Raw genomic sequence first — 26,155 nt, 5'->3', positions numbered from 1 at the left:
ATTACTCTGTTACTTCAAAAAGACATGGTTATTCCTTAAATGTCTTGGTTTTAAATTAAAACGTAGTATCACTATGAGAACTAGAAGTAGAATTGAGATCATCAATCCCTGTCTCCTCTTTAACTCGCTTACATTTTAAGAGTAAAGAAAATAATATACTTCAGAAATGGCAGTCCAGCAAATTCAGCCCATTGGCATCTTTTGTTTGGCTTGTACAAAAGTTGAGGTAGTTATCAAAATTTTTAATCTAGGGATTTCACTTAAAATGTGAGTTTCTATCTTCTCTTGAAAATTCAGAAGACCTGGCAACCCTGGGCTCGTGCTCTCACTTGGCTATGAAAAGGCCTTTACTTAACTTCAAGTATTTTTACTACCAGCCTAGACCCATAGGCCTTTCTTGCAAACTCAGATATGTAAAAAGTATTGGACGTATTTTGAAAGTATTTTCAATTTTGTTATTTATCCATTCTCCTGATGGCCATGATTTTTTGTGTCTTTAGTATTTTTATTTATTTATCCAACGAATTGTTTATTTATAATGTTGTTCTTTTGTTTTTATTATTATTAAAAGGTAGCCAAGAGAAAGATAAACTGCAAATTCTAGTTAGAGCCTGACTAATATTCCACATTCCTTTCCATCTCTCAACCGCAGGCTTCCTGAGAAGTTTCTGATATTTTAATTGATTGAACAAGTCTATTTAAAATGTATATTTTTACACTTATGTTTTAAAATTAAGTGCAGTAGTTAACTCCATTGGTTTGAAGCCGTTCGTGGAGGTTTTCTCCTCACTCCACCATGTACTGTCTCCCATTTTAAAAATAAGTCTTGTTCACCTGGACCCTAATATAAAAAAAACATTTCTGAAAAAAATCTAGGGAATTTGGGGAGAAATAGACAATGCCAGAACTTATCGTATTACATGGGTGTTCATTAAAAATGCCACCTTATCATAAACTATATAAATGTCTAACCAGTGTACTGGATACTTGAAACTAATAATAAAATAAAATGCTAAAAAAAAAAAGAAAAAAAAAGTCACCTTAAAGGGAACACAGTGCCTGTTATTATAATAGAAATTTTATGGGTTTAATTGAATTAGTAAGCTTACACTTTAATATATAAATAACTCACTAGGTCATGAGTAGGAAGGGAGGAGTTTTCTCAGAGTCATCAAAACGGGAATGAGCAAGCAGACAAAACAACATAATATATAAAAGAGTAAATAACTGAATAATTATTTTGGGTAAACCAGGAATAAATAATAAGTCATTAGAGTAAGCATGCCAAAAGTAGCTAATGTGTATATATATTTTTTAAATTAGCTAATGTGTATATATATTTTTTAAATCCTCATTAAATGGGAGGAAAAATCACAAATCGCAAACTGTGTTCAATAAGCACAATTTTGTATATATAATTATGTGTACATACCATGTTCAGATCTCCATGCTAAACTCAGTCTTCCAAGATTTTGAGAAGACATGAAAATCTTTCAAAACCATAAATAACAGTAAAAGGATAATAAGACTATGAGACCACAACTCAAGAAATAACATCGGACAGTTTGTAAACAGCGCATCAGTGTGGGTTTGACGAGACTGAGACTTCATGACAGCTGAAGTTGATAAGGATTTTAAGGACTTAAAAATAAGTCTTGTTCACCTGGATCCTGATGTAAAAAATATTACAGGTATAAGGGAAGGATGTGAGCCAAATACCAGAGATGAGAAAATTTAAGGAATGTTTAGGAGATATGAAATAAACCAATCTGACTCACGTATAATAAAGGAGATGAAATGGAAAGGAAGGTTGGGGTCAGATTGTGGAGGTTTTTATTAAGAGGGCCAAAGCTTCGGACCATATCCTTAGGCTTTCATTTCTATAAGAATTCACCAAATACTTTTGAGCGAGGGTTTGATCAAGGTAAGTGGTGATTTTGAAAACTTCTTTTATCAGCTATTTATGAAAATATGTTTTTGACTGACAGCCTAGGGATAATTTAATAGCCAATTCATCCTTCCAACATAACTTCAAAAATTTGTTAGTTCCCCTTGGCTGGCCGGTGACTCTGGGGTGAAAACATTTTCTTAGAGAAAGAAATTTTCTGTGTGAAAAATAAATCAGAAAATGATGGATCTTCAAATGCTAAGATTGTTAAAAAAAAAAGTCTATTGGGGAAGATTATTTTAAATAACATTTTAAAAAAATAATCTTCAATATCAAGGAATCATTCTTTTAATTACTGCAATGTATATTTTCACTGGTAATATAATCCATCTTTCCTGGGAGATGTTCCAGGTTGTGAAAATGAAGTGATTACACACTATAGTTGTAATAAATAAGCTCTTGAGGCAAAATGAGAGTAGGATTTGTCTCCATAACAAATTGTCTCTCAGGTTGAAGAACATCTGACATTTTTGCAAGCAACCTACAAAGATATTGTTGCCGAAAAAGAACTGTTAGCAAATCGAAGACAACTGGCCACTAGGCGCCTGCATTGTGCATCTATCTTGCTAACTGCCCTAAAAGATGAGAAGGTATGACTTTCGTTAATTCCTGATGAATTCCTGATGGGCTTGACAAACCCCAAGATGTTATTTTCAGTGGAGGCCAATATATATGTATACCTCCTAAAATGATCTTACTAACCATTTTCTTACTGAGATTAGTAGATGGTCCTATTCAGATAAAAATAAAGGAGTCCTGGGCAAGTAGTCTGAAAACAGAGGTTACAAGCTACAGAGATCAGAAGCTGGTTTCTCTTGTGCCTAGAACGTCAGCACACCTTCGTCTCTGAGGCCCAAGTGGACCTGTCAGCGAGGGGTCAGTTCTCTTCTTGTAGCACAGGAACAACCCACTGAAAGGAAGAAGACGTCACTAAAAAGGAAAAATAAAATTTTATTTTATTCTGTCGGTCTCTCGACCTCTTTCATCTTATCTTTTTATTTCTCTTCTAATTCATCTTTCTTCTCTAAACCTCAATCCCCAGTGAGCTGACTAGAGACTTGGTTTTGCCATACCTCAGCCATCTCAAAGGATGTTATAAAATTCTCAAGATAATTTTAATGTAGTTTAACTATTTATATAGATACATGTCCTGGAAAACTCCTGCAGGCAGGGAGAAGGAGGTTATGAAATCAGACCAATCAGAGGAAGATTACATCCCTCGAAAGACGATTGATGTCCTTGAGAGCCAAGCAGATGCTGAGAGGCAGTAGACATCAGCATTATCCCAGATTTTAAGGGAGGGTTCTTGCTCCCCATGCTTCGTTTATTGACCAATTAAGCACATACGTGGTTGTAGAAGGAGGATACACAGCCAGAGAACATGGGTCCGGATCTCAGCTACTCCCCTCAGAAGCTTTGTGAACTTGAGCAAGTTGCTCAGCTTCTCTAAACTTCAACGTCCTCATCTTAAAATGATGTCAATGACTTTTACTGAACAGGATATTGAAAGAGTCAAATGAGATTTCCAAAGTAAATTGTCAGATAAATAAGGATTCAATAAATATTGGTCACTATTGTTATTATTGAATACTATTAATAATATATTATAATGAATTGACATACGTTTTTAAATTTTCCTGCTTTATTACACAAGTGATTTGAAGTGGCTGTCGACCTTGATAGGATACTATTGACAAATCCAAGAATAGGACTCATATTCCCCTCAGTTTGTTTTTTAATGGTGTTCATTATTAATTATAATACAACTACAACATGAGAAAAGTGATGAAAATAACAATGGTAGATCTAACTTGGAGACCATCAATATCCAAAACATCTCATAATAGTATATTTTATGGCAAGTATCGGTAATTCATTTTTATTTTGACATTTAGACTCGATGGCAGGAAACGATCAATCAAATCGACCAGAAGTTGGAAGGAATTTTGGGTGACATACTTCTTGCAGCAGCGTGCATTGTCTACAGCGGAGTGTTAACAGCAGAATTTCGCCAGTTGATTGTGAACAAATGGGAGAAACTTTGCACTAACAACAACATTTCTTTGTCTTCCAATTTTTCTTTAATTGAAGTCATGGCGCAAAAACATGAGGTAGAAACATTTCTATTATCCAGTTAAGTGGCTGCTATTGTTAATTTGGATTTTGCGTGCATGCGCATTGTTTTCGCTTAGATCTTTCCTCAAAATTATTTGGCTAAATGGCAATACTGAAGTTTGCTCCAGGCCTTAAAGTTATTTTAAGTTACAGTTCTAATACCTCAATTATTTCTACCTCCTGTTTCTCATTCTCTGGGCAAAAGTCACAAAATACCCTTTTTCTCATTATAATCTTACTACCTCGTCTAATAAATATAGCCAATTTCTCTCCTTGAAACTCTTTTCATTAATAAATTGGTGAACTCATTAAGCCACAGGTAATATTCTTAGAAACAGCCAAAAATATGTACCTAACATTTATGAATTTATCAGTAAATACTTGTCTGTCTTTGTAAGTTCTATGCTGATGTTGAAAAGATAAAAAAAAGAACACATTTTTTTTTTTTTATCCCCAGAGAATAATTTTAGACTGGTTCCCCTGCTGAAAACACAACTTAAACTGACCTTTCAACCTATAAAGTCTCAGAAGCAAATATTGTTAATAATGTTAATAATGAATTTAAACCGAAATACATTAATAATTACATTAGATGTCAATGGACTAAATGGCGCAGTTAAAAAGCTAAGATTGTAAGACTATATAAAAATATAAACCAAAACACAAAACAGAAAGCATGTTATTTAGAAAGGACACGTCTAAAACATAAAGATTGACAGCAGAAAATGGGAAGAAATTTACCATAGATTACCTTTAAAAAAAGGACAAAATAGACTTTAAGGTAAAAAGAGATTACTGGAATTATATAAACTTATGTTACAATAAGAAGTGGTTTAATTCCTCAAGAATATGTTAACAATTCTAAATTTGTTTGTGCCTAATAATGACCCCAAATAATATAAAGCAATCATTAAGAGGACTGCAGATAAAAATGGATAAATCTACAATCACAGTGAAAGATTTTGACATACTTTTGTCTGTACCTCATAGAAGAAGAACATAAGAATCAGTCAGAAAAGATTTGACCAACATCATCAACAAATGGGTTTAATAGGCATATATAAGACACTGTAGCCTACACCTGCAGGTGACACATTCTGTGCAAGCACACATAGAACCTTACCAAAATTGACCATGTAATAGACCACAAATAAAATTTCAACTACTGTCAAAGGGCAGAAATCATACAGAATATATTATTGATCAAAATGCAATTAAACTAGAAGTCAGTCATTAAAAGTTTCTTTGAAAATCCCCATATTTCTGGAAGTGAGGAAATATGCTCCTAAACGAACCATAGGTCAAAGAATGTACCATAATTGAAAAACTAAAGCATAGGTGAAAGTTTTTCCTTTGAGATTGGAAACATGACAAAGGGTTTTCCTCTATTTCCACTTGTGTTTAACACTGTACCAGAGATCCTCGACAGCGCGGCGAGGCAAAAAATAAATAAATAAAAGATATTAAGATTGGAAAAGAAGGAAGAAAGAAAAAAGTATAAATTTTTACAGGCAATATATTATATACCTAGAAAATCTAAAAGAATACATAGATACATCATGAACGTTAATAAAAGTTTAGCAACGTTTCTAGAATTAAAGTCAACATACAAAAACCAATTGCATTTCTCTATACCAGTAACAAATAGGGTGTAAAATGTTTTTAGATACCATTTATAATAGCATCGAAATGAATCTGCCAAGAAGTATTATAGAATTTATAGAAATAAAACTATAAAATATCCTTGGGATCAATTTTAAGAAACCTAAACAAATGAAAAGTTATACTATGTTCATGAATTGGAAGACTCAATATTCTGAAGTTGCCAGTTTTTTCCAAATGGATCTATAGATCTCATGTACAGTAACCCCCCTTTATCTGCAGGGGATATGTTTCAAAGACCCCCCCCACCGGTGAACGCCTGAGGCCTCAGATAGTACCAAGCGCTATACATTCCTTTCTATATACCTTCTCCCTTAAAGGAAGCAGTTTATAGCTTCTCTTTGGCGTATCGGAATTGCCAGCATCACTACTCTTGTATTTTGGGGGTCATTATTAAGTTAAATAAAGGTTCCTTGAACGCAGGCACTGCAATACCACAACAGCTAATCCAATAACTGAGATGGCTACTAAGAGACTAAAGGGTGGGTGTATGCCGTAGAATATTAAAGATGCAAAGAAGTTTGTGAAACAATGCGAGCACTAATGGTTTCATTCCAGATCAGCCGATGGCATCATCAGGGGCTACCTCTCGGTCAGTATTCAGCGGAGAACGCCATCTTGATCAAGAACGGCCTGCAGTGGCCACTGCTAATTGACCCACATAAACAAGCATATAACTGGATCCGTCAGATGGAAGGATCTAGGCTGCAGGAGCTCTACATTGAGGACAGCAATTACGTCAAAAAAATTGAAAATGCTATGAAAACAGGAGGGAGCATCCTCTTGCAGGTATTTGTACAAAATGACCTAATTCCCGAATTCCATGTAGTTGACACATATGTGCACTAAACGTAAAGACTAAGAGTTTTAAATGATAGGTAACTTTGTCAGGGGAAAAATGCATGTGTGTGTGCGTGTGCGCGTGCGTGTGTGCGTGTGTATGTACATACACACACACACACACACACAGACACACGCAGTGAGTTTTCATTGTTTATTTAGTTCTCTCAGATTTGTCTTTTACTGGTGTCCAGATAGTAACAAGATTTACATTTTTTTAAAGCTCTGTCTTTTCAACTGATTTATTTGTTGTAAGATGATTTTGGTTGGTTTATTTATTTATTCATTCATTCATTCATTCATTCAGTCTATTGGGTTTTTCAGAATCTCCCTGAAACATTGGCTCCAAGTTTAAAGGCAATTTTGAAGAAGGATATCTATCAAAGAAGAGGACAGTATTTCATAAGGGTTGATGATTCTGAGATTGAATACAATTCCAAATTTAGGTAACGTCTCTCATAGTTAAACTGAGTCAAACATTCAGATTTTTTGAGACAATAATATTGAAGGTCCCAATAGGTCAGTCTGATAAGCTGGAGGAAGAAGTAAGATGGCATCTAAATGTTCTTTTTATTTTTCATGTTTCCAGTTTTTATGTTTTGTTCATTAGTATACAGATTAGAGAACAGATTTGTATTTATTAAGTCATTGCACACCACCAATGTTTTTCAAACTCTGCCAGATGAAACCTGTAGGTTCCACGAAGAGTCTTCAGAAGCTGTGAGGGAAAAGCGACAAACGGAAAGCCGAGTCTCGCTTGATCCAGAGGATGTTGATGTGATCTGTCTGCCTAACATTTTATTTGGACGGGGAAAGCTCCTGCTTCCATAAAAAAAAAAAAATCCATATTTGATATCTAGAGCAAAAAAAATAGAGACTTCTCGCCTGGGCAGATAAGCATCATACCGTACTCCAAGCAGTAATGGGGCTTCAGAGATTTGACTCCCACCAGCTAACTTCTCAAAGCAGCGTTATACAGTCAGATATAATTACCACACACATACAATTCCCAAGTGAATAAGACATTTGAGACACATGCATTCCCTCTTTCATTTCATAAGCAGAAGTTTGCTGGGTAAACAAGTAATCGGCAAGGAGCATTAGAAGATGATTTCAATGGCTCCCCGCCCGGTGCTTTTAGCTTAGTTACTGGGACTATGAGAGACTGGTTCTTTGACCAGTGGCCCTGATTCTTAACTCTGCCGGCGCTGAGTCCTCTCTCTTGGGCAGGGCCGTCAAACTCTGACTCTTCAGAATTCTCTTCCAACCTCCTTCCTTCCGTTAAACACTTCCAAAGCACGTTCTTCAAAACAGCATTCCTAGGATTGTAATAGATGTCACTCAAAAAGGGATCTGGTACTTTTTAAAAGCTCTGGGTTAAAGTTAAACAAGAGTCTTTCCTGGTTAAATAGACTTTTCTTTTTACTAATTAAATAGACTTTTATTTTAATTAAAACTGCTCTGTTTAACGAACCCTCTCCAGAAAATAGCGTCCTACAGAATACCCTTGGAAAACATTAACTCATTCTTTATTTCTCACTAAATGCTACATGATTGGTTAAGCAACAGCTCTAGAAATACTAATAAGTAACATTTTTCCTGCATTGACAACCTGGTCACCATGTTTGAATTGGGTGTTTGAGGAGGTGGCGGAGGACACTGTTTTAGAGGGTGGACCGGCAAGAGATCCCCACTGTCACTTCCTGTCCGTATGACATAGGCAACTTATTTAACCTCTCAAAGCCTCGATTTCACCCTTTATAAAATGGAAAGAGGGCTCTTCCTGTTTTGTTGGGTTGCAATGAAGACTAAACAAGACCCAGAATCTGACCACTCCCGGCCACTGCTACTCGTAGCGCCATCATCTCTCACGTGTCAACCCGTCTCCCAGTGCCCTCCTTGCCCGGCTCCGTCTTCTGCAGACGACTCTCCAGACGTCAGCAGCTAGAGCGGTCCTGTTAAAAACACAGCACGTCTCTCCTCTGCTCAGATCCCTCCACTGGCTTCTTACTCCGGGTGAAAACCACAGTCCTTCCCATGATCTAGTGAGAGGTCAGAACTACCAGTTAGCATTTTTCTTTACTCTATCTTTTTACTTAGACTAAATATGGTATGGACACGGTTTATGGTTGTATTTTTTTAAGTCCTAAATAGCAAATGTATTCACATAGTTTAAATCAAGAGCCTACTTGTGTACAAGTCTGAATAACATTCAAAATTAACCTTGTTTACCTCCAGGAGAAATATTTTCTTCCGTTATTAAATATATGTTTCATTTTTTTCCTCTGCATATCCATTGAATAACTGGTGCCTTTCCCATGTTTTAGGTTATACATTTCTACAGAAATAGACAACCCTCATTTTCCTCCATCAGTTTATAACTTTGTTACTATGATCAACTTTACGGTAACATTCCAAGGGTTGCAAGATCAACTCTTATCTACTGTATTAAGTCACGAAGTTCCTCATTTAGAAAATCAGCGTTACCAATTATTGGAGAGTATTTCCCTCGATGCCATGACTCTTGAGGAACTGGAAGAAAAAGCATTAACTGTACTGCAGAACGCACAAGGTAAGTTACTTTGTGATATTGGGAGACCTTTGCAAACTTTTGTGAAGGACGCAATTAAAGTTGTAAGGACCGTATTCTGAATTGGCGCCAAAACTACCAAATCTCCATTTTCACCAAATAAACTGATTGATACAGACAAGTCACTCCATTTCTAAAATTAAAACATTGTGAATTTTGATGTTCCTTGGTTCCTACCCCTGCTTTAGCTCATGTTATAGGACATTTTCTACCATATAATCAGTAAAAGTTGTAGGAAAAATCTCACAGAGACTGGTTAGTTTCCTCCTCGCTCTATGCCTATACTTCGGGTATCTGACATCTGTTACGTATGTCAAGTTAGAGTATAGAGAGACCAAAAGATTACATTTGCCCCAAGTGTTAGTAACTAAAATATAAAAGGACACAGTCCAGTACCTTATATGTATTCAATTAAAGTATGATGTTTATTAAAATAGGAGTAGAAATCATTTTCCTCTTTAACACAAGAAGTGTCTAAGAAACCATAGTCTTTAAATGCAAACAATATAATATCTGAACAACTAAACAACTAAATATAAAATGTTGTAAGTTCCTAGGGCACATTGATGCACTTGCTTCTAAAAAGGATTCTGAATACTCAATTTCAACATGGAGGAGGGGTTTCTCCATACCAACAAGCAGTGTGGCACCGGCTGGCTGGCCTTCCGTCCCACACGATTCCAACACTACCTGAGGCAGCATCAGATTCCACGGGTTAAGAGCTCTGTCCTACAAGACTGCCCCCTCCCCCTTATTTTAGATGCCAATCACAAGCCCAAGTGGTCACCTATACTTTTAACAGACCAGCTACAGGTTGGAAGTTTCAACGACCCCCTCCTTGGGTTTGCGATTACTTTGCTAGAGTGGCTCACGGAATTTAGGAAACTCATTTCCACTAGATTACCAATAGATGTTATAAAAGAACGTAATTCAGGCACAGCCAAATGGAAGAGACATGTCCACCGAAGTACAGGGAAAGGGCGCCATTTATTCCTCATACTAGCATCTGGGATATTCAAAAGACTGTAACCTTTTGCTAATACTGGTTTTAATAAAAATTGTTCCTGAAAAATGCTAAATAAAAAGACTCCTTGATTCTGTATAGGTTTTTTGCTACTTCTTTCCAAGAAATAGTAATATATATCATCCTTACTACCTCTTTGTAAATATTTTATCTTTGGTGTGACTCCCCGACCCCTGTAGGCAATAGTGTCATAGGGTGGACCTATGAGAGGTGGCCCACAGCTTAGGTCAAGCGTCACCCACATCGATAAAAATATGGTGTCCAGATCATGGAATGTAATAATCACACAATTCTTTGCAATGGTCCTATCAAGCTGCCTTTCGTGTCAGATATCTATCACATTTTAAGAGGACTCTTTTCAGACTGAGGTGTGTTCAGAAATAAGCTTGGCGAGGGGTCTAGAAATCATATCATTAAAAAAAAAAAAAAACTACTTGAGAATGGGAATGTTTAGCCCATAAGACAGTAGAGTTTATAATGGAAATATAAGAGCTGTCTTCAATATTTGAAAGGGATAGAATTATCATCTGTGTTTTTAGAGCAGTGTCTTTTCAAAAAGCGAGGGGCAACCTATTAGTGAGATGAGAAATCAGTTTCGTTAGTCATTATCAACTGTTTAAAAAAGTAGAATACAACAGGCGATATCAGAGTGCGTCACATGGAATAATGGTTCACTCGTTATTTTCAGGAAATTTTATTTTCATTTTCTAAGTGTATAGTGGGTCACAGTGGAAATGTATTCCTTATGATAGAAAGACTGCTTATTATGTGCCTGTAATAAAAATGGAATCCACAAACTCTAATCTAAAGAAGAGATGAGGGCGTGGGAAATGGGGACATGTGTGCTATTAATCACATTTATTAGAAATATGACTTATTTCCCCTTAAGAGCTTCTCTCTGAAATAAAATGAACAAAAAACCAACAGAAAAAAAAAAAAACGTCTTATGAAGAGTACAAAATAAAGAAACTGCCATGTAATACTCCAACGGTTTTTATTTATTTTTTGTTTGTCTTTAGGATATGTATTAGATGATGAGGAAATTGTAGACATCTTAAGAAAATCCAAAATTACTTCAAATGAAATTTCAAAGCGGATCGATGCAGCAGAAAAAGCAGAAAGTGAAATTCAAGCCACACGTAAAAACTACCTCCCCCTCGCTACCCGAGGTGCCCTGCTCTACTTTCTGGTGGCCGGTCTTACACAAATCAATTACATGTACCAGTTCTCCCTAGACTGGTTTCAGCAAGTTTTTGTTTCATCAGTAGTTTCCAGAAGCAAAAAACAAGAAGAACACAGTTTGGAAAGAGACAAAGTGTCTCGGAAAAAAGTTCATGAAATTACAAATCACTCAAAAGAACCCAAGTTAAAACGTGAGAAAGATCTCTTAGAGGGGCATCTCAAAAATTCAACAGATGCGTTGACAAGAAATATTTTTAAGGTGAGCCATTCTTTAATGTGAATTTTGCAAATTTATTTAATCTATCCCTGTTGATCTAAGTTACTTTTTCCCCCATAGGTGGTTTCTTCAGCTCTATTTAATAAGCATAAACTTTGCTTCTCCTTTCTGCTTTGCACTACGATTATGCAAAATAATGCTAATGAAAGTCTAACTCAGGATGACATCGGATCCCTACCAGATAAAGAATGGAACATCTTCTTATACTCTGGCATATTGATAAATATTAAAGGTGTAACACCCCAACCTCGACTCAATAGTGAGTAAAAGTCATCGCTCTGGGTTTAGTAAAAACCCATTAAAAACATGTTTCCCTGAAAAATACCAAAAGATTTCTAAGGTGCTCCAAGTCAACACTTATATTTATTAAACTAAAAGCAGCTTCAGTTCAAGCGTGATGTCTAATTCATCATTCTGTCCTGTACACTGTTGTGCATATAATTGGCACTAAATCATTTTTGAATGAATGAATGAATCAATGGCAATTGCTGTAGTTATTACAATCCTAATCTACACGATTATGGAGGCTGAGCTGTCCCATGACCTGTAAGCTGGAGAACCAGGAAAGCTAGTGGTATCATTCGGCCTGAGTCCAAAGGCCTGAGAACAGAGGCGCTGATGGTGTAAGGCCTGGTCCAAGTCCTAAGATCATCAGGAGAAGATGAGGCTCAAGGAAGAGAGGAATTTTGCCCTTTCTGTTTTTTGTTCTAGTTAGCCTCTCAGTGGATTGGATGATGCCCACCCAAATTGGTGAGGGCCATCTTCAATTCAAATGCTAATCAGCCTCTACAGTCACAAGAGCCAGTTCGTACAATAAATCTCCTCATATATATATATACACACATATATCCTATTAGTTCCGTTTCTCTGGAAAACCCTAATAGAGTAACTACACACACACCAAAAAAAAAAAAAAAAAAAAATCTATAGAGTATACACAAAAAGAGAAAAGAATCAATGAATATAATTACTTTTTAAAAAAATCAATAAAATACAAAGGCAGTAAGAAACAAAAGAAGAGACATACAAGCTGTAAGACATACAGAAAACAGTTAACGAAATGGCAATAGTAAATCCTTCCCTGTCAATAATTAACATAAATGGGTTAAACTCTCTGATCAAAAGACATCGACTGGCTTATGGGATAAAACAAAACAAAACAAAAAAACAATACAACAACTATATACTTTCGACGAGAGACTTGCTTTAGATTTTAGGATACACATAGGCTGAAAGCGAACGGATAGGGAAAGATATTCTAAGCAAGTGATAACCAAAAGAGAATAGAAGTGGCTATACTGATATAAGAAAAATATAGATGTTAAGTCAAAAACTGTTATAAAAGACAAAGAAGGACGTTATATGATGACAAAAGGGTTAGTTCATCAAGAAGATATTAAAATTATGAATGTTTATGCACCCAACCTCAGAGCTGCTAATTCTATGAAGAAAACATTGATAGAATTGAAAGGAGACATAGACAACAGCAATACAATAATAGTAGGAGACTTCAATACCCTACTTTCAGTAATGGATAGAACATCAGACACAAGATCAATAAGGAAACAGAGGACTTGAACTATAGACCACCATAGATCACTATAGACCACCGGAGCCTAACGGACGTACACAGAACAACGGCAACACTCCTAGATACATTCTTCTCAAGTGTGTGTGGGATATTCTCCAGGATGGAGCACATGTTAGGCCACAAAACAAGTCTTAATAAATTCAAGAAGACTGAGATCATATCAAGTATCTTTTCTGACCACAGTGGAGCGAAACTAGAAATCGGTAGCACATGAAAAATCCAAACAACACATTCAGATAACCAGTGGGGCAAAGAAATCATCACAAGAAAAATTAGAAACTATCTTGAGACAAATATAAAAATACGATGTAACAAAACTTTTGGAGTAGGGCAAAAGCAGTACTGAGTTTATAGCTGTAAATGCATACATTAAAAAAGATCTCAAATAAACAACCTAACCCTATACCTCAAGGAACTAGATTTAAAAAAATTAAACACAAAGCTAGAAAAAGGAAGGAAATAAAGATTAGAACAGAAATAAATGAATAAAAAATAGAAAAATAAAAAAATAAGAGTTGGCTTTTTGAAAAATTCAGCAAAATTGACAAATTCTTAACTCCATTAAGAAAATAAGAGAGGAATTACTCAACTAAAATCAGACATGAAAGGAGGGGACGTTAATGCCACAGAAATAAAATGGATCATAGGAGATTAACAATTATATGCCAACAAATTGAATAACTGAGAAGAAATAGAAATGTATAATCTAGCAAGACTGAATAATGAAGAAATAGAAAAATTGAACCGACTTATAAAAAGTAAGGAGATTGAGTCAGTAATCAAAAACTTCCCAAAAAAGAAAACTCCTGGACCAGCTAGCTGCACTAGAGTGTTTTACCAAACACTTAATGAATTAACACAAATTCTCCTGAAACTCTACAAAAAAATTTGAAGAGGAGAGAACACTTCCATACCCATTCTAGGAGACTAGCATCACCCTGATACCAAAGCCAAAGACACTATAAGAAAACTACAGACCAATATTCCTGACTATAGATGCAGAAATCCTCAACAAAATGCAGCAAACCAAATCCAACAGGACATTAAAAGGATTGTACGCCAGGACTGAGTGCAGTTTATTCCTGGAATAAAAGGCTGGTTCCACATAAGAAAATCAATCAATGTAATAACTACATGAACAGAATGAGAGAAAAAACCACATGACCGTCTTAAATGATGCCCCCCAAAAAAAGCATTTGATAAGATTCAACACTCTTTCCTGATTAAAAAAAAAAAAATCAACAAATTGGGACTAGAAGGAAACTACCTCGACATAATAAAAGTCATTTATGAAATACACCTTTCTCCAAAGATGATACACAGCTAATATCATGCTCAGTGGTGGAAAACTGAAAACTTTTCTCTAAGATCAGAAACAAGTCAAGGATGCCCCTGCTCTCACCGCTTCTACTTAACGTGAAGTTCTAGCCAGAGCGTTAGACAAGAAAAAGAAAGAAAAGGCATTCAAATTGGAAAGGAAGAAATATAATGATCTCTGTTCACAGATGATATGATCTTATGTGTAGAAAACGCTAAGAGTTCACAAAACACTGTTAGAATTAGTAAACAAATTCAGCAAAGTTGCAAGATACGAAACCAACATAAAAAATCAGCTTCGTTCTTATACAATCACAATAGGAAATAATAGGAAATCAAAATTAAGAAAACAATCTTACTATAGCATCAAAAAGAATAAAATATTTAGGAATAAACCTGGCCAAGGAAGCTAAAGACTTGTACACTGAAAACTACAAGAAGAAATTATAGCGAAAGAAATTAATTAGAAGACACAAAGAAAGGAAAGACATGCCATGTTCACAGGTTGGCCGGCTTAGTGTTGTTAAGACTTCATTACTAACCCAAAGCAATCTCCAGATTTAATGCAAACCTTATCAAAATCCCAATGGCATTTTTGGCAGAAATAGAAAACTTCTTCCTAAAATTCAGAAGGAATCCCAAGGGACTCCAAATAGCCAAAACAATTTTGAAAATAAAAAATCACACTTCCTGATTTTAAGCTATATTATATAGCTACAGTAATTAAAGCTGTCTGGTTCTGGCATCAAAACAGACTTAAGAGACTAATGGAACAAAATTAAGATCCCAGTAATTAACCCTGGTGCGTATAGTCAGATGGTCCTTGACAAGTGTTCAAAGACCACTCAGTGAGAAAGGACGATCTCACACAAAGAGCACTGAGGATGCTGGATATTTACACACAGAAGAATGAAACTGGACCTTTATCTTATACCAAATACAAAAATCAACTCAAAGTGGATGCAGACCTAAACATAAGACCTAAAACTATAAAACTCCTGGAAGAAAACATAGGAGAAAAGCTCCATAACATTGGACTTGACAGTGGTTTCTTGGCAATGTCACCAATGCACAGGCAACAACAACAAAACAACAACAAACGGACAAATGAGACTACATCAAACTTAACATTTGTGCATCAAAGCACACAATCGACAGAGTGAAAAGGCAATCTATAGAATAAGAAAATATTTCAAATCATATCTGCTAAGGAGTTAATATCCAGAATATATAAAGAAGTCATCCAACTCAACAATAAAAAATCGAAGAACCCAGTTAAAAATGGGCAAAGGACTTGAACAGACATTTCTCCAAAAATGCTATACAAATGGCCAACGAGCAAATGAAAAGATGTTCAACGTTACTAAGAGTTGGGAAATGCAAATCAAAGCCACAATGAGCTATTATACTATCCATTAGGATGGCCATTATCAAAAAAATATAAAAAAGTGCTGGTAAGGATGTGCTGATATTGGAACCCTTGTACACCATCAGAGAGATTGGAAAATGATGCAACTGTAATGGCAAACAGTATGGAGGTTCAAAAAATTAAAAATGGAACTACCATATGATCCAACAATCCCACGTTTGGGTTTAAATCCAAACGAATTGAAAACAGGGTCTCAGAGAGATATTTGCACACCTCTATTCATAGCATTATTATTCACAATAGCCAACAGGTGGAAGCAACCCAAATGCCCATCAGTTAATGAATGGATAAACCAAATGCAGAATATACATACTATGGAATATTATCCAGCCTTAAAATGAGGAAATCCTGTCACATGCTACAACATGGATGTAGCTTGAGGACGTTATGCTCAGTGAAATAAGCTAGTCAGAAAAAAAAAAAGGCAAATACTGTATGATTCCACTTATATGAGGTTATCTAAAGAAGTCGAATTCGTACAAACAGAAAGTAAAGTGATTACCAGGGGCTGGCGGGGAGGGGAGAAGAGAAGGGTTGTTTCATGGGCACAGTTGCAGATTTGCAGGAAAAGTTCTGGATACCTGTTTCACAGCAACGTGAATATACTTAACGCTACTGAACTGTACATGTAAACCCGGTTCAGATGAAGGAGCACGGCAGAGGGAATGCAGTTAGCATTGATAGGATGGCTAAGTGGAGGGCCAGGGGAGGGAGAGAGCTATTGGGGGGATCGTTTCATGAGCATTATCGATGTCTAACCAATGTACTGGATACTTGAAACGAATTTAAATAAATAAGTTTATTTAAAAAATGGTTAAGGTGGTAGATTTTATGTTTTTTCCACAATAAAGCATTATCTTTTATGTAATTAATTTTTAGATAAAATAACTTTCTCTCAACACCAAGTATTTATTAAGCATCTGCTTTGTCATGAGTAACTAGAAGCTACAAGATACATGTCTTCCAATGTGATCATTCTTTCCTCTTCCATCAGGCTTATATGAAATCTATAAAAATCAGCATCTTCACTGGTTGTCGGATTCCAGGTGGAAGCAGTGCCAATATGTCAGCGGTCACCTGGAGCCATTTTCTCTTCTATGCAAATCCCTCTTATCAAATGTGTTGCAATGGAACGCTTTTAAAAACAGTACGGCTGTATATTTTCTGATGAGCACACCTTTCTCTTCAGAAAATGCTTCGTTGGAGGAAAGTGAAAAATCGCCGGAAGAAAGTAAGAAAGTACTCCACGTTTTAACTAACTCGATTCTGTAGATGTGTATGGAGATTATCAACTTATAAATGTAGCTCAGGATCTTATATTATGGAAAACGCTGAAGAGAGGGACGTAACTATGCCGAGCAGGTCTCCTGTTCTTTCACGTAATGCTCACGACAGTCTCGTGAAATGGCTCTTAGGAAGATCGTTGTTGATGATATTCAGCAACGTTGCAATTCTGATGAGAAGTCGAAATTTCAGAGAGATGAGCTATGCCACGTTAGTTTCCTCGCACCTCGCTGGTTTCGATGTTCGAATCTAAACAAGACGACGTAGATAACAGATACGCATTTTCGAGAACGGATCCGTGTTTTATACGACAGATCCGTGTTTTTTTTTTAATTACATAGGAAATAGAACGTATTTTAAATGACTTGCTACTTTTAGCGCCTCTTTTCCTTCCTGTTTTTCCATTTTGAACCTTCTTCCTCGGTTTTCCCCGCCACTTCCACCCACACCGCCCCTGTTCAGGATACAATCTAATTTGTTTTCCTTCCATATTTTTCTCCGTTTTGCTTCCAGATTTTTGCCACAGTATACGATAACATAAACGTTATACGTATTTCCTTTGCTTTTATTTCTATGAGATGGGCAGCCAGAAGTAGAATTGCTGAGTCAAAAATCTATTATTTTTAGGTTGATAGCTGCTGCCAGGTTGCTTTTCTTAGAAGTCTGTGATAATTTATACTTCCACCGGCAATCCACGAGTGTCATTTTCCAAGAGGAGTATTGATTATTTTTAACTTTTGCCAATCTGGAAAGTTTTTTCTAGTGCTCTAATTTGAATTTCCCTGACTACCAGCAAGTTTAAGTATCTTTTCAGATGTTCGCTGACCATTTGGAGTTGCCATTCATGTACTTAGCCCATTTTTACTGGATTGTTTATCTCTTTCTTTGTCCATTTGTAAGAACCTATTGGTGTAAAAGATTATTAAATTTTGTCCTTAATTTAAAGATATTAATTTTTTCATTCAAATATTTTTTTCATAATTTGTCATTGTCTATTGTATTTTGTTTAAATGTTCGCATAGTCAAATTTGTCTATTTTTTTTTCTTTTATAGTTCCTTGACTTCTACTTCTGATTAAGAAGTTCTCCTCCTCCTCTAGAGTTTTTTCTCTGGGTCAATATTGTTTTATTTTGTTGCGTTCGTCACTATTCAGTTTTGGATTCATCATTTATTATACTATAACAGTCAATATCTTTGAATTAAAGGAACTTTTTGCTGACCCATTTTATAAAGTGAAGATCTTTTTATTTTTCAAATAACCCCAAATTTATCTATTTGTAACTCTATTTTTATGTATCATGGACTTTTTTAAAGATGAGCAACCTTATTTTAGTTATATTCAAAAAAGCTATTTCTATAATCTGTAAGTCGTATTTAAAGTTAAACATTGGGGAGATGCCATAGAAATGTAAGGTAGGAAGCAATGATAGCCGTGCCTAGGATGACTAGAAATGCAGACTAGAAAGCTTCTCACCTTGCAGGGGAGTGTGATCCAGGACGACTCTATTGCAGAGGGAAGAGGGGTCAGTATTCAGTTTTTCAAAAATTTGAGACTCTTGTTGTATTTCTATTCGATCCTTATTTTTTCTATCTTTTATAGGTAGCTTATGAATAAAAATCTCTAACCTCTAAAGTTATTAGTTTGCGTTCACCAGAAAAACTTCACATATGCAGGAGCAGGTTATAAAGTGTTGGCTATGCCCTTTGCCTCTCTTTTCTCCTTCGGCTGTCCAGCATCTTTAAGCGCTGTTCACCAACCTCTTCACCAGGACCAGGTGGAAATTTAATTCTGCCTTAACATCGACCTCTTTTGCTGTATTAAGCATAGTTAGTGATGTCTCCAATCCCGTAGAAATAAAGCTCACCTTAAAAGTTGTCAGCCATGTTTTAAAAAAAAGAACGTCACAACTTTATATAACAAAAATTTTAATTTGTGGTATCTTTTTGCGATCCAAAGTATTCGATTGCTAATCTCAGTTTCTTTCTCTAAATTATATCTAGTTGAACTTTTGAATGAAAATGAAGAATTGTGTAACTCGATAACTTTTCCCTGGGAGAAACTCACTCCATTTCAAAGACTTATTTTGGTAAGATGTGCTATGAGAAAATATTGACATTCTAAATGTTTTGAGCACTTGATCAGTAACTTAAACCATTCGAATCAAAAATTCCGTAAACAAAACATTGATTTCACAGGCTGACACTTAGCAAGTGTTAACGTTAGAGGAACGGACTCACTCTATCTGGACGTTTCTTTGACGTGGAGGGAGTCCAGTCAGAGCGACATCCCTGGCATCTCTCTGTCCCCATCCTCCTCCCTAGAGAAGAGGAAGGACTTGCAAGAAGGGTAGATGCAAGAGATAAGCTCACGGTGCATCGTTCAGCCCTTTCTCTCCTGTCCCTTTAGGATCCGCCTGCCTGCAAAAAAGCATATTTTCTGCTCTGCTTCTCAATGCTGTAAATTACACAGGAACAGACCCTGGCTCTTCAGAGAAAAGCCAGTGGCTGCCCGGCACTGCTGGTGACAGGCAGGGCTGTCTAATTCTAGGGTTTAGTGCCAGGAAGCACACACACCTAAGCCATGTGCACCAGCTTGGCCTTTATGGTTAAGAAAGGGCATGTTTTTGCCTGACGCCTCTGTTTCATGACTGCTTCGGAATCTGGCTGCGGGGGCGGGGAGGGGAGTGGTTGGTGGGTTAGGGATGTGAACAGGTGTCATTCATGAGCCCCTTAAAACATCAAAAGCTCCGTGTACGTTAAGCATCTCACATACGTTATTTTATTTCATCCTCGTGATAATCTTAGGACGGTGGGCACCATTATTTCCCCCCTTTTACAGAACAAGAAGCCAAAGCTTAGAAAACGCCTGATGAAGCCGTAATTGAAACTCAGACCGTTTGGCTCTAAAGTCTGTGCTCTTGGCTGTAACACTGTATTATGCTTTACCAAAGCAGATCATCCTGAACTCGTCCTTATCACCTTGAACAATCTTTTTATTTATTTTTTTATTCTCTTTTTAAATTTATTTTTATGGCAACATAGGTTAACAAAATCCAGTAAGTTTCAGCTGTACACTTTAACAGTAAGGCATATATATATATATTTACACTGTGTGTTCACCTCCCATGGTTAGATTTCTTTCTGTCACCACGTATTTAACCCCTTTTACCCCCTTTACCTCTCTCCTTCCCCCTCCTCCCCAAACCTCTGGTAACCACCGGTCTATAGTCCATGTCCATGAGTCTCTGTTTGTCCTGTTCATTTGTTGCTTTTAGGTTTATATCCCACATATAAGTGATATCATGTGATTTTCAACTTTTTCTGTCTGGCTTATTTTGCTTAGCATGATTATCTCAAGGTCCATCCCCGTTGTCACAAATGGCAGTATTTCATCTCTTCTTATGGCTGAGTGATTTTCCATTGTATATATGTAGCACAGCTTCTTTATCTAATCATCTATTGCAGGACACTTCGGTTACTTCCATGTCCTGGCCACCAAGAATAATGCCACTATAAACACAGGAGTACAAATATCTTTTGGGATATGAGTTTTAAAGTCTTTGGGGCAAATGCCCAGTAGAGGGATTGCTGGCTCATGTGGTAGATCAATTCTTAGTTTTTTGAGGAACCTCCATACTGCTTTCCATAGCGGCCGTACCAATTCGCAGTCCCACCGGCAGTGTATGAGGGTTCCTTTTTCTCCGCATCCTCTCCAGCATTTGTTATTACTTGTCCTGTTGATTCGTTTTGTTTTCCCATTTATTCTCTAGTTTAATGGGGGGAAACACCCTCCTCTCACACCCCCCTTGACCCTAACCTCCTACAAATGCCAGCCTGGACAGCCAATACTATTTCTTTTGATTTTCACCTTAAATTTTATCTTTGCAACATTTTAAAATTTAAGATTGCAAAAAAAAAAAATGCATCTGGATTATAGACATGCTATATTTGGCCTGTAGGTTTTTTGTCATTTTTCGACATTGCAATAGCAATCTATCACTAAACAAATGGATTTGAACTTAAGGAGATCGTTCTTAGAAGACTTCAAAGTTGTCAAGTAAAGAAAACTAAACTATAATATGTTATTTTAAAAATTCTATGTACATATATCTGAAAGTAAGTTGTTTTCTATTTTTTATCGTGGCAAAATATAGATACATCATTTCATTTAATCCCAATAATAATCCCCTTTAACCCTACTTAAATGCAAAATATAGTGGCACCACCATCTCCAGAACTTTGTCATCATCCCAAACAGAAATTCGGTACCTATTAAACGATGAACCCCCAGTCCGTCCTCGCACTAGACCCCGGCAACTAGCATTCTACTTTATGTCTCTATGAATTTACCTATTCCAGATGCCTCAAGTGGAAACACACAACATTTATCTTTTACATCTGGCTTATTTCACTTAGAATGATGTTTTCAGAAGTTCATCCATGTTGTATCATGTGTCAGGATTTTCTTCCTTTTTAGGGCTGAATAATATTCCGCTGTGTGTACAGAGCACACTGTTTTCATCCATTCACCTATGCATGGACACTTGGGTGGCTTCTACCGTTTGACTATTGTGAATAATGATGCCATGAACATTGGTGTACAGGTGTGTTTTTGGTTTTGGTTAGGTTTGTTTGGTTTTTTCCTTTGATCCAAACTTTGCAAATTGAGAGATTGCACATAAAAATCCAGATTTCCAGTTTCTATCAAAAATCAGAAGATGGAGCTATACTGGGCAACCCTCAGTAGCAATAGTTACAGCTGAGTCGCGCCTGCCGCTTTGGACCAGTGCTCCACGGTCTTCACTGCTTCCCCTTACTTCCTGACACGGAAGCTGAAAGCTAGTTGCCATTTAGCATCATATTTGCATCTTTCTCTTATCCAAGAAAATTCTTTTTCTCCTCTTCAATCCGCTTCTCTAAATCATGCTATCTACCTGGCAACTGTAGGTAGATCGATACCCCTGCTCTACACGTGGATTATTGACATAGTCATGACATAAAAATATACTTAAGTAACTGAAAAATTGATAAATGCAAAATACTGAACAATCTGTAAAGTACAGCTCCATTTGTGGAAAAGAGAGGGGCAGATAGATGCTCATATGTGCACAGACTGTAAGGAATCAGGAGAAACTCACCTTCCCCCAATACTCCCTGGGGGGGATCGGGATTCATACGCTAGAAACTTTATTTTCCAAACCCACAGTCAGAAGCCATGGTCTGATAAAATGCTGAGCGTACATATAGGGAAACTGAGTTAGGCTATTGGAAACTGGGCCCGCCCTGCAAGAGTCGGAAATTGAGAGCCACATACGAGGTTAGGTTTGAAGATACTAGAAAGAAACGTCCCCTGGAGAAGTGTAATATGGAGCTCCGTGTGGGCCCGGTCTGCGTCTAGCTTATTCACCTCTCTCCATTGCTGTAGCCCGTCGCTCAGAAGACTGAGTGGGAAAGATGACAGTGAGGACACACGGTCACGAGGAATTTTTCAGAAGTATTTGTAGCTGCTTAGAAAAGAGCTAGTAAAATTGACTTCAACAGAACTCCATTTCTTCCATCCTCCCCTTCTCTCCCCCGCCCCACCTCAAAAAAAAAAAAGTCCTTGGGGTTAAAAAATTACAACATTGGAGAAATTTGATAAATTCTTGATTGATCAATAAAGTAAAGGAGGAGCCAGCAACATGATGGTGACATTTGGGAGCACAGATCCTCAGCAGCGATGGTGTCGGGGGACCGCACCGGATCGTCTGTTTCATTGGCCGATTCGAACACTTTCATTAACTGGATCTACTGGGCAAACTGGATTTTCATCCGCGCAGCACTCACTCTAGACGTGCACAGCAGAGCAGGAGGAAACCCTGGGGCAAGGTCTCCTTTTGCAGAATCAGGGACCGTAACTTGGATTTTTACATCCCGCGGCAAGATCTCAGAGCATGAAAGAGAAAGAGGCGTCTGGGAAGGGCCAGAGGAGGGTCAAGAGCAATAACGGCAGCGCTTGGCGGACACCACCAGAGAGTACAGCGAAGAAACATTCAAATTCCGAAGATGAAGGCTCAGTATCATGGCCGGAAGCCCTAATGAAGATCCAGAAGCGGAACCACTCAGGTGAAAGGAGGCTTTTCTGCGCGCGCCGACGCGGACTCTCTAGCCCACTGTATCAGTGAGCATCGTCCAATGGGCGCTGGCACAGCTGTGCTCTTTACAGGGGTTCAGGAACTAGTAAATCAGCAAGAGAAATCTGGAGACGTGGCAGTTCTGAAGCAAGATGGGAAATACGTATATTAATTGGTTACGAAGAAGAAGGCTTCACACAAAACTTACAAAGAGTTTAGAGGTCGCGAAGTCCCTCGTCTGAAGGATGGAGTGACCGACCGACTGGATTCGGTCCCGAACATCTGCAGTGGGAAAATGCGTCCGTGATGAAGGAGGAGGTGTTTGAGGCTGCAGGCATCGGAATTGCTGTGCATACACTCAGAGCAGATGAGCACTGTGGATGTGGCCATGTTGTCCTGTGTCATCCCGACTAGGCCATAGGACTGAACAAACTGACCTGACAATTGTCAGAGGAAAGTTTCATGTGAAGTAGCCTGTCATAGGCCAGGCTTGGGTTTCTGTATTCCCATGATTAGACTGAGACTCCAGAGGAGAGACTGCTTCAGAAATGTTGCTGTGATTTTTTTTTTTCTTTTTTGCAGGAAGGTAGGTAATAGATGGCCTGATATTAGGTCCGGAACCAGATGTTGGGCCTATGTATGATCCCCATTTTGCTCGGGGATGCTATGTGATTTGCTTGGCTTGCCACTAGGTGGCGGCATTGATTCTACCTCTGCTGTTTAAGAGACATTTTAGGAAGGATGAACATTCTATTAATCTTGCGTCTTTTGTCATTTGTGCATTTACTTGGTATTATTCTTATGTCATCAAATTTATCATAGGAGAGAATTTTGAGGGGCTTTTGCTTGTTTAAATTACAAAAATGGGTTTTTACATCGTTAATAAGGAATTTGTGGTGACAAACATGGGAAAATAAATATCTTTTTCTGGGGCTCCAAAAAAAAAGAAAGAAAGAAAGAAAAAATCAATAACTGCAGTTTCCCCACCACACATACTCTCCCCCGTTAATCTTTCCAGCACAAGGAACACCTGACTGACAACCTACATGATGAATACACCTTAGGGGTTGTTGTTGTGGTGGTGATGGCGGTGGTGTGGTGGTGGTGGTATGGTGACGGTGGTGGTTTTACTATAGTGAATATCCTTTCGGCGGTTTTTAAAGTTACCTTATCTTCCATATTTTCTTTTTTAGATAAAAATTCTTAAACCAGAACGTTTAAAGAATGCAGTGAGAAAGTTTATAACTGAAAAACTAGGAAGCGAATATATTCACAGAACTGGAACTAATTTCAAAGAATTATATAAAGAATGCAATGCTATCACTCCGCTGATACTTATTCACTCCCAGGGTAAGCTACTTGCAAACAGTTAAGATGACGATACAATGTTTGTCGAAAGATGCAGAGAAGTGGGTTCTGTGTCAGGTTATTCTATGATTAAAATATGTTCCTATTATTTATATATTTGGGAAAGGAACAGATTTAAATTTTGAAGTATATTAAGAATGAATCTTTCTAAAAGTGTAAAAGAATTAAGAAAAATAAGATTTCCCAGATTCACAAATATGGAAAAATTTATCAGCACTAGTTTTCTGTGCAGAAAATACCTCACAAATACATGTTATTGATCAGAAAGTTGGGATTTCCCTTGAACTTATTAATTCTTTTAATTAACGTTAATTCATGAAAAAAATAGATGTTATAAAATAATCTATCAGAAATGGCCCTGCTGATCCAGCCCTTATATTCTTCAAAACTCCAAATGCTTTATTTTTTTGTCTTTGATCTACAGACCTTAAGCACAATATTTTCTTCATTCATCTCCTGTTCTTTATCATCTCCGAGTCAAATATGTCTTTAGAATTCACCATTTTCAAACTTTGACTCTGTTGGGCAAAAATCTTGTTCAAAATGCCTCCATGTTGAGGCTTTCTCATCTGAAACTTTTGGTATGCAACTGCCTATGTGCCTGACGCACTCATGATAGGTGCTGTCCATTTCTTCAAGACTTGGCACAAGATGGCAGCGAGGGCACCAGCCATCACATCCGTGTTCTAAACACCAGATGGAGAACTAGAACAATTATATAATTACACAATTATACAACTATATAACAAACATTACTGCCAAAGCCTATTCGGAAAACGTAGATGCCCATAATTAACTGCAAGAGAGGCTGAAAATGGGTACACAGCCATCTCCGTAAGTGGCGGAGTCAAAATTTGAACACTAGGTTCTAATTTCAAATACTGTGGTCTTTCCACTATATCTACGCCTTCTCCCACCACCACTCAGTAAGTGCCAGATTGTGTTTTTTAAGAGGGAATTCAATGAGTTCACCATTGCGCGTACCTCTCCGCATTGTCACACAGGGATCGATCTCACCAATACTCTCCTGAAATTTGCACAAGAGTTAAAAGGGACGACCCGTCATGTGACCATGCTCTCTCTGGGCCACGGCCAGGCGGCTAAAGCAGAAGACCTCCTCGTGAAAGCCCTAACCAAGACAGAGCAATGGGTCTTCCTCCAGAACTGCCATCTCGCAGCGTCGTTCATGCCAAGGCTTTGCGCTATTGTAGAATCGTAAGAGTTTTACGTTTATTTGCCGAAGAGCGGATTAGTTATCGAAACGATGAAGGGCCACAGGAAATGGCAACATTTATCGTGCTTAAATGGTGGTAAAATAATGCGTTGGGCCACTCAGAGGAAACTTAAGTCTTATGAGGGCTCCGTTTTTCTAAGAACTTGAAAACTGCCTAATTTTTTACGAGTTTCTAAGACCT

The 26,155-nt window shown here is 37.3% G+C and overlaps 1 protein-coding gene and 1 pseudogene across 1 annotated transcript in view; both read left to right on the top strand.

Annotated features, from left to right (window-relative positions):
• The window catches only part of DNAH14 (dynein axonemal heavy chain 14), a 209,823-nt gene that overhangs the window by 161,108 nt on the left and 22,560 nt on the right, over positions 1-26,155 (top strand). The window contains exons 62-72 of the mRNA XM_039883632.1: positions 2,398-2,538; positions 3,844-4,059; positions 6,284-6,514; positions 6,890-7,011; positions 8,893-9,137; positions 11,199-11,620; positions 11,699-11,897; positions 16,970-17,206; positions 19,261-19,346; positions 24,566-24,722; positions 25,745-25,955. Of these exons, the coding sequence (XP_039739566.1) occupies positions 2,398-2,538; positions 3,844-4,059; positions 6,284-6,514; positions 6,890-7,011; positions 8,893-9,137; positions 11,199-11,620; positions 11,699-11,897; positions 16,970-17,206; positions 19,261-19,346; positions 24,566-24,722; positions 25,745-25,955 (2,267 nt within the window). The remainder of the gene's footprint in view (positions 1-2,397; positions 2,539-3,843; positions 4,060-6,283; positions 6,515-6,889; positions 7,012-8,892; positions 9,138-11,198; positions 11,621-11,698; positions 11,898-16,969; positions 17,207-19,260; positions 19,347-24,565; positions 24,723-25,744; positions 25,956-26,155) is intronic.
• Positions 23,321-23,849, top strand: LOC120619134 (ADP-ribose glycohydrolase OARD1-like; annotated as a pseudogene).

Source organism: Pteropus medius, unplaced genomic scaffold (assembly GCF_902729225.1).
Source record: "Pteropus medius unplaced genomic scaffold, Ma_sr-lr_union100, whole genome shotgun sequence".
Classification (NCBI taxonomy): domain Eukaryota; kingdom Metazoa; phylum Chordata; class Mammalia; order Chiroptera; family Pteropodidae; genus Pteropus; species Pteropus medius.
Note: the sequence above shows the minus strand (reverse complement) of the source record. Positions and strands in the feature narration are given on the sequence as shown.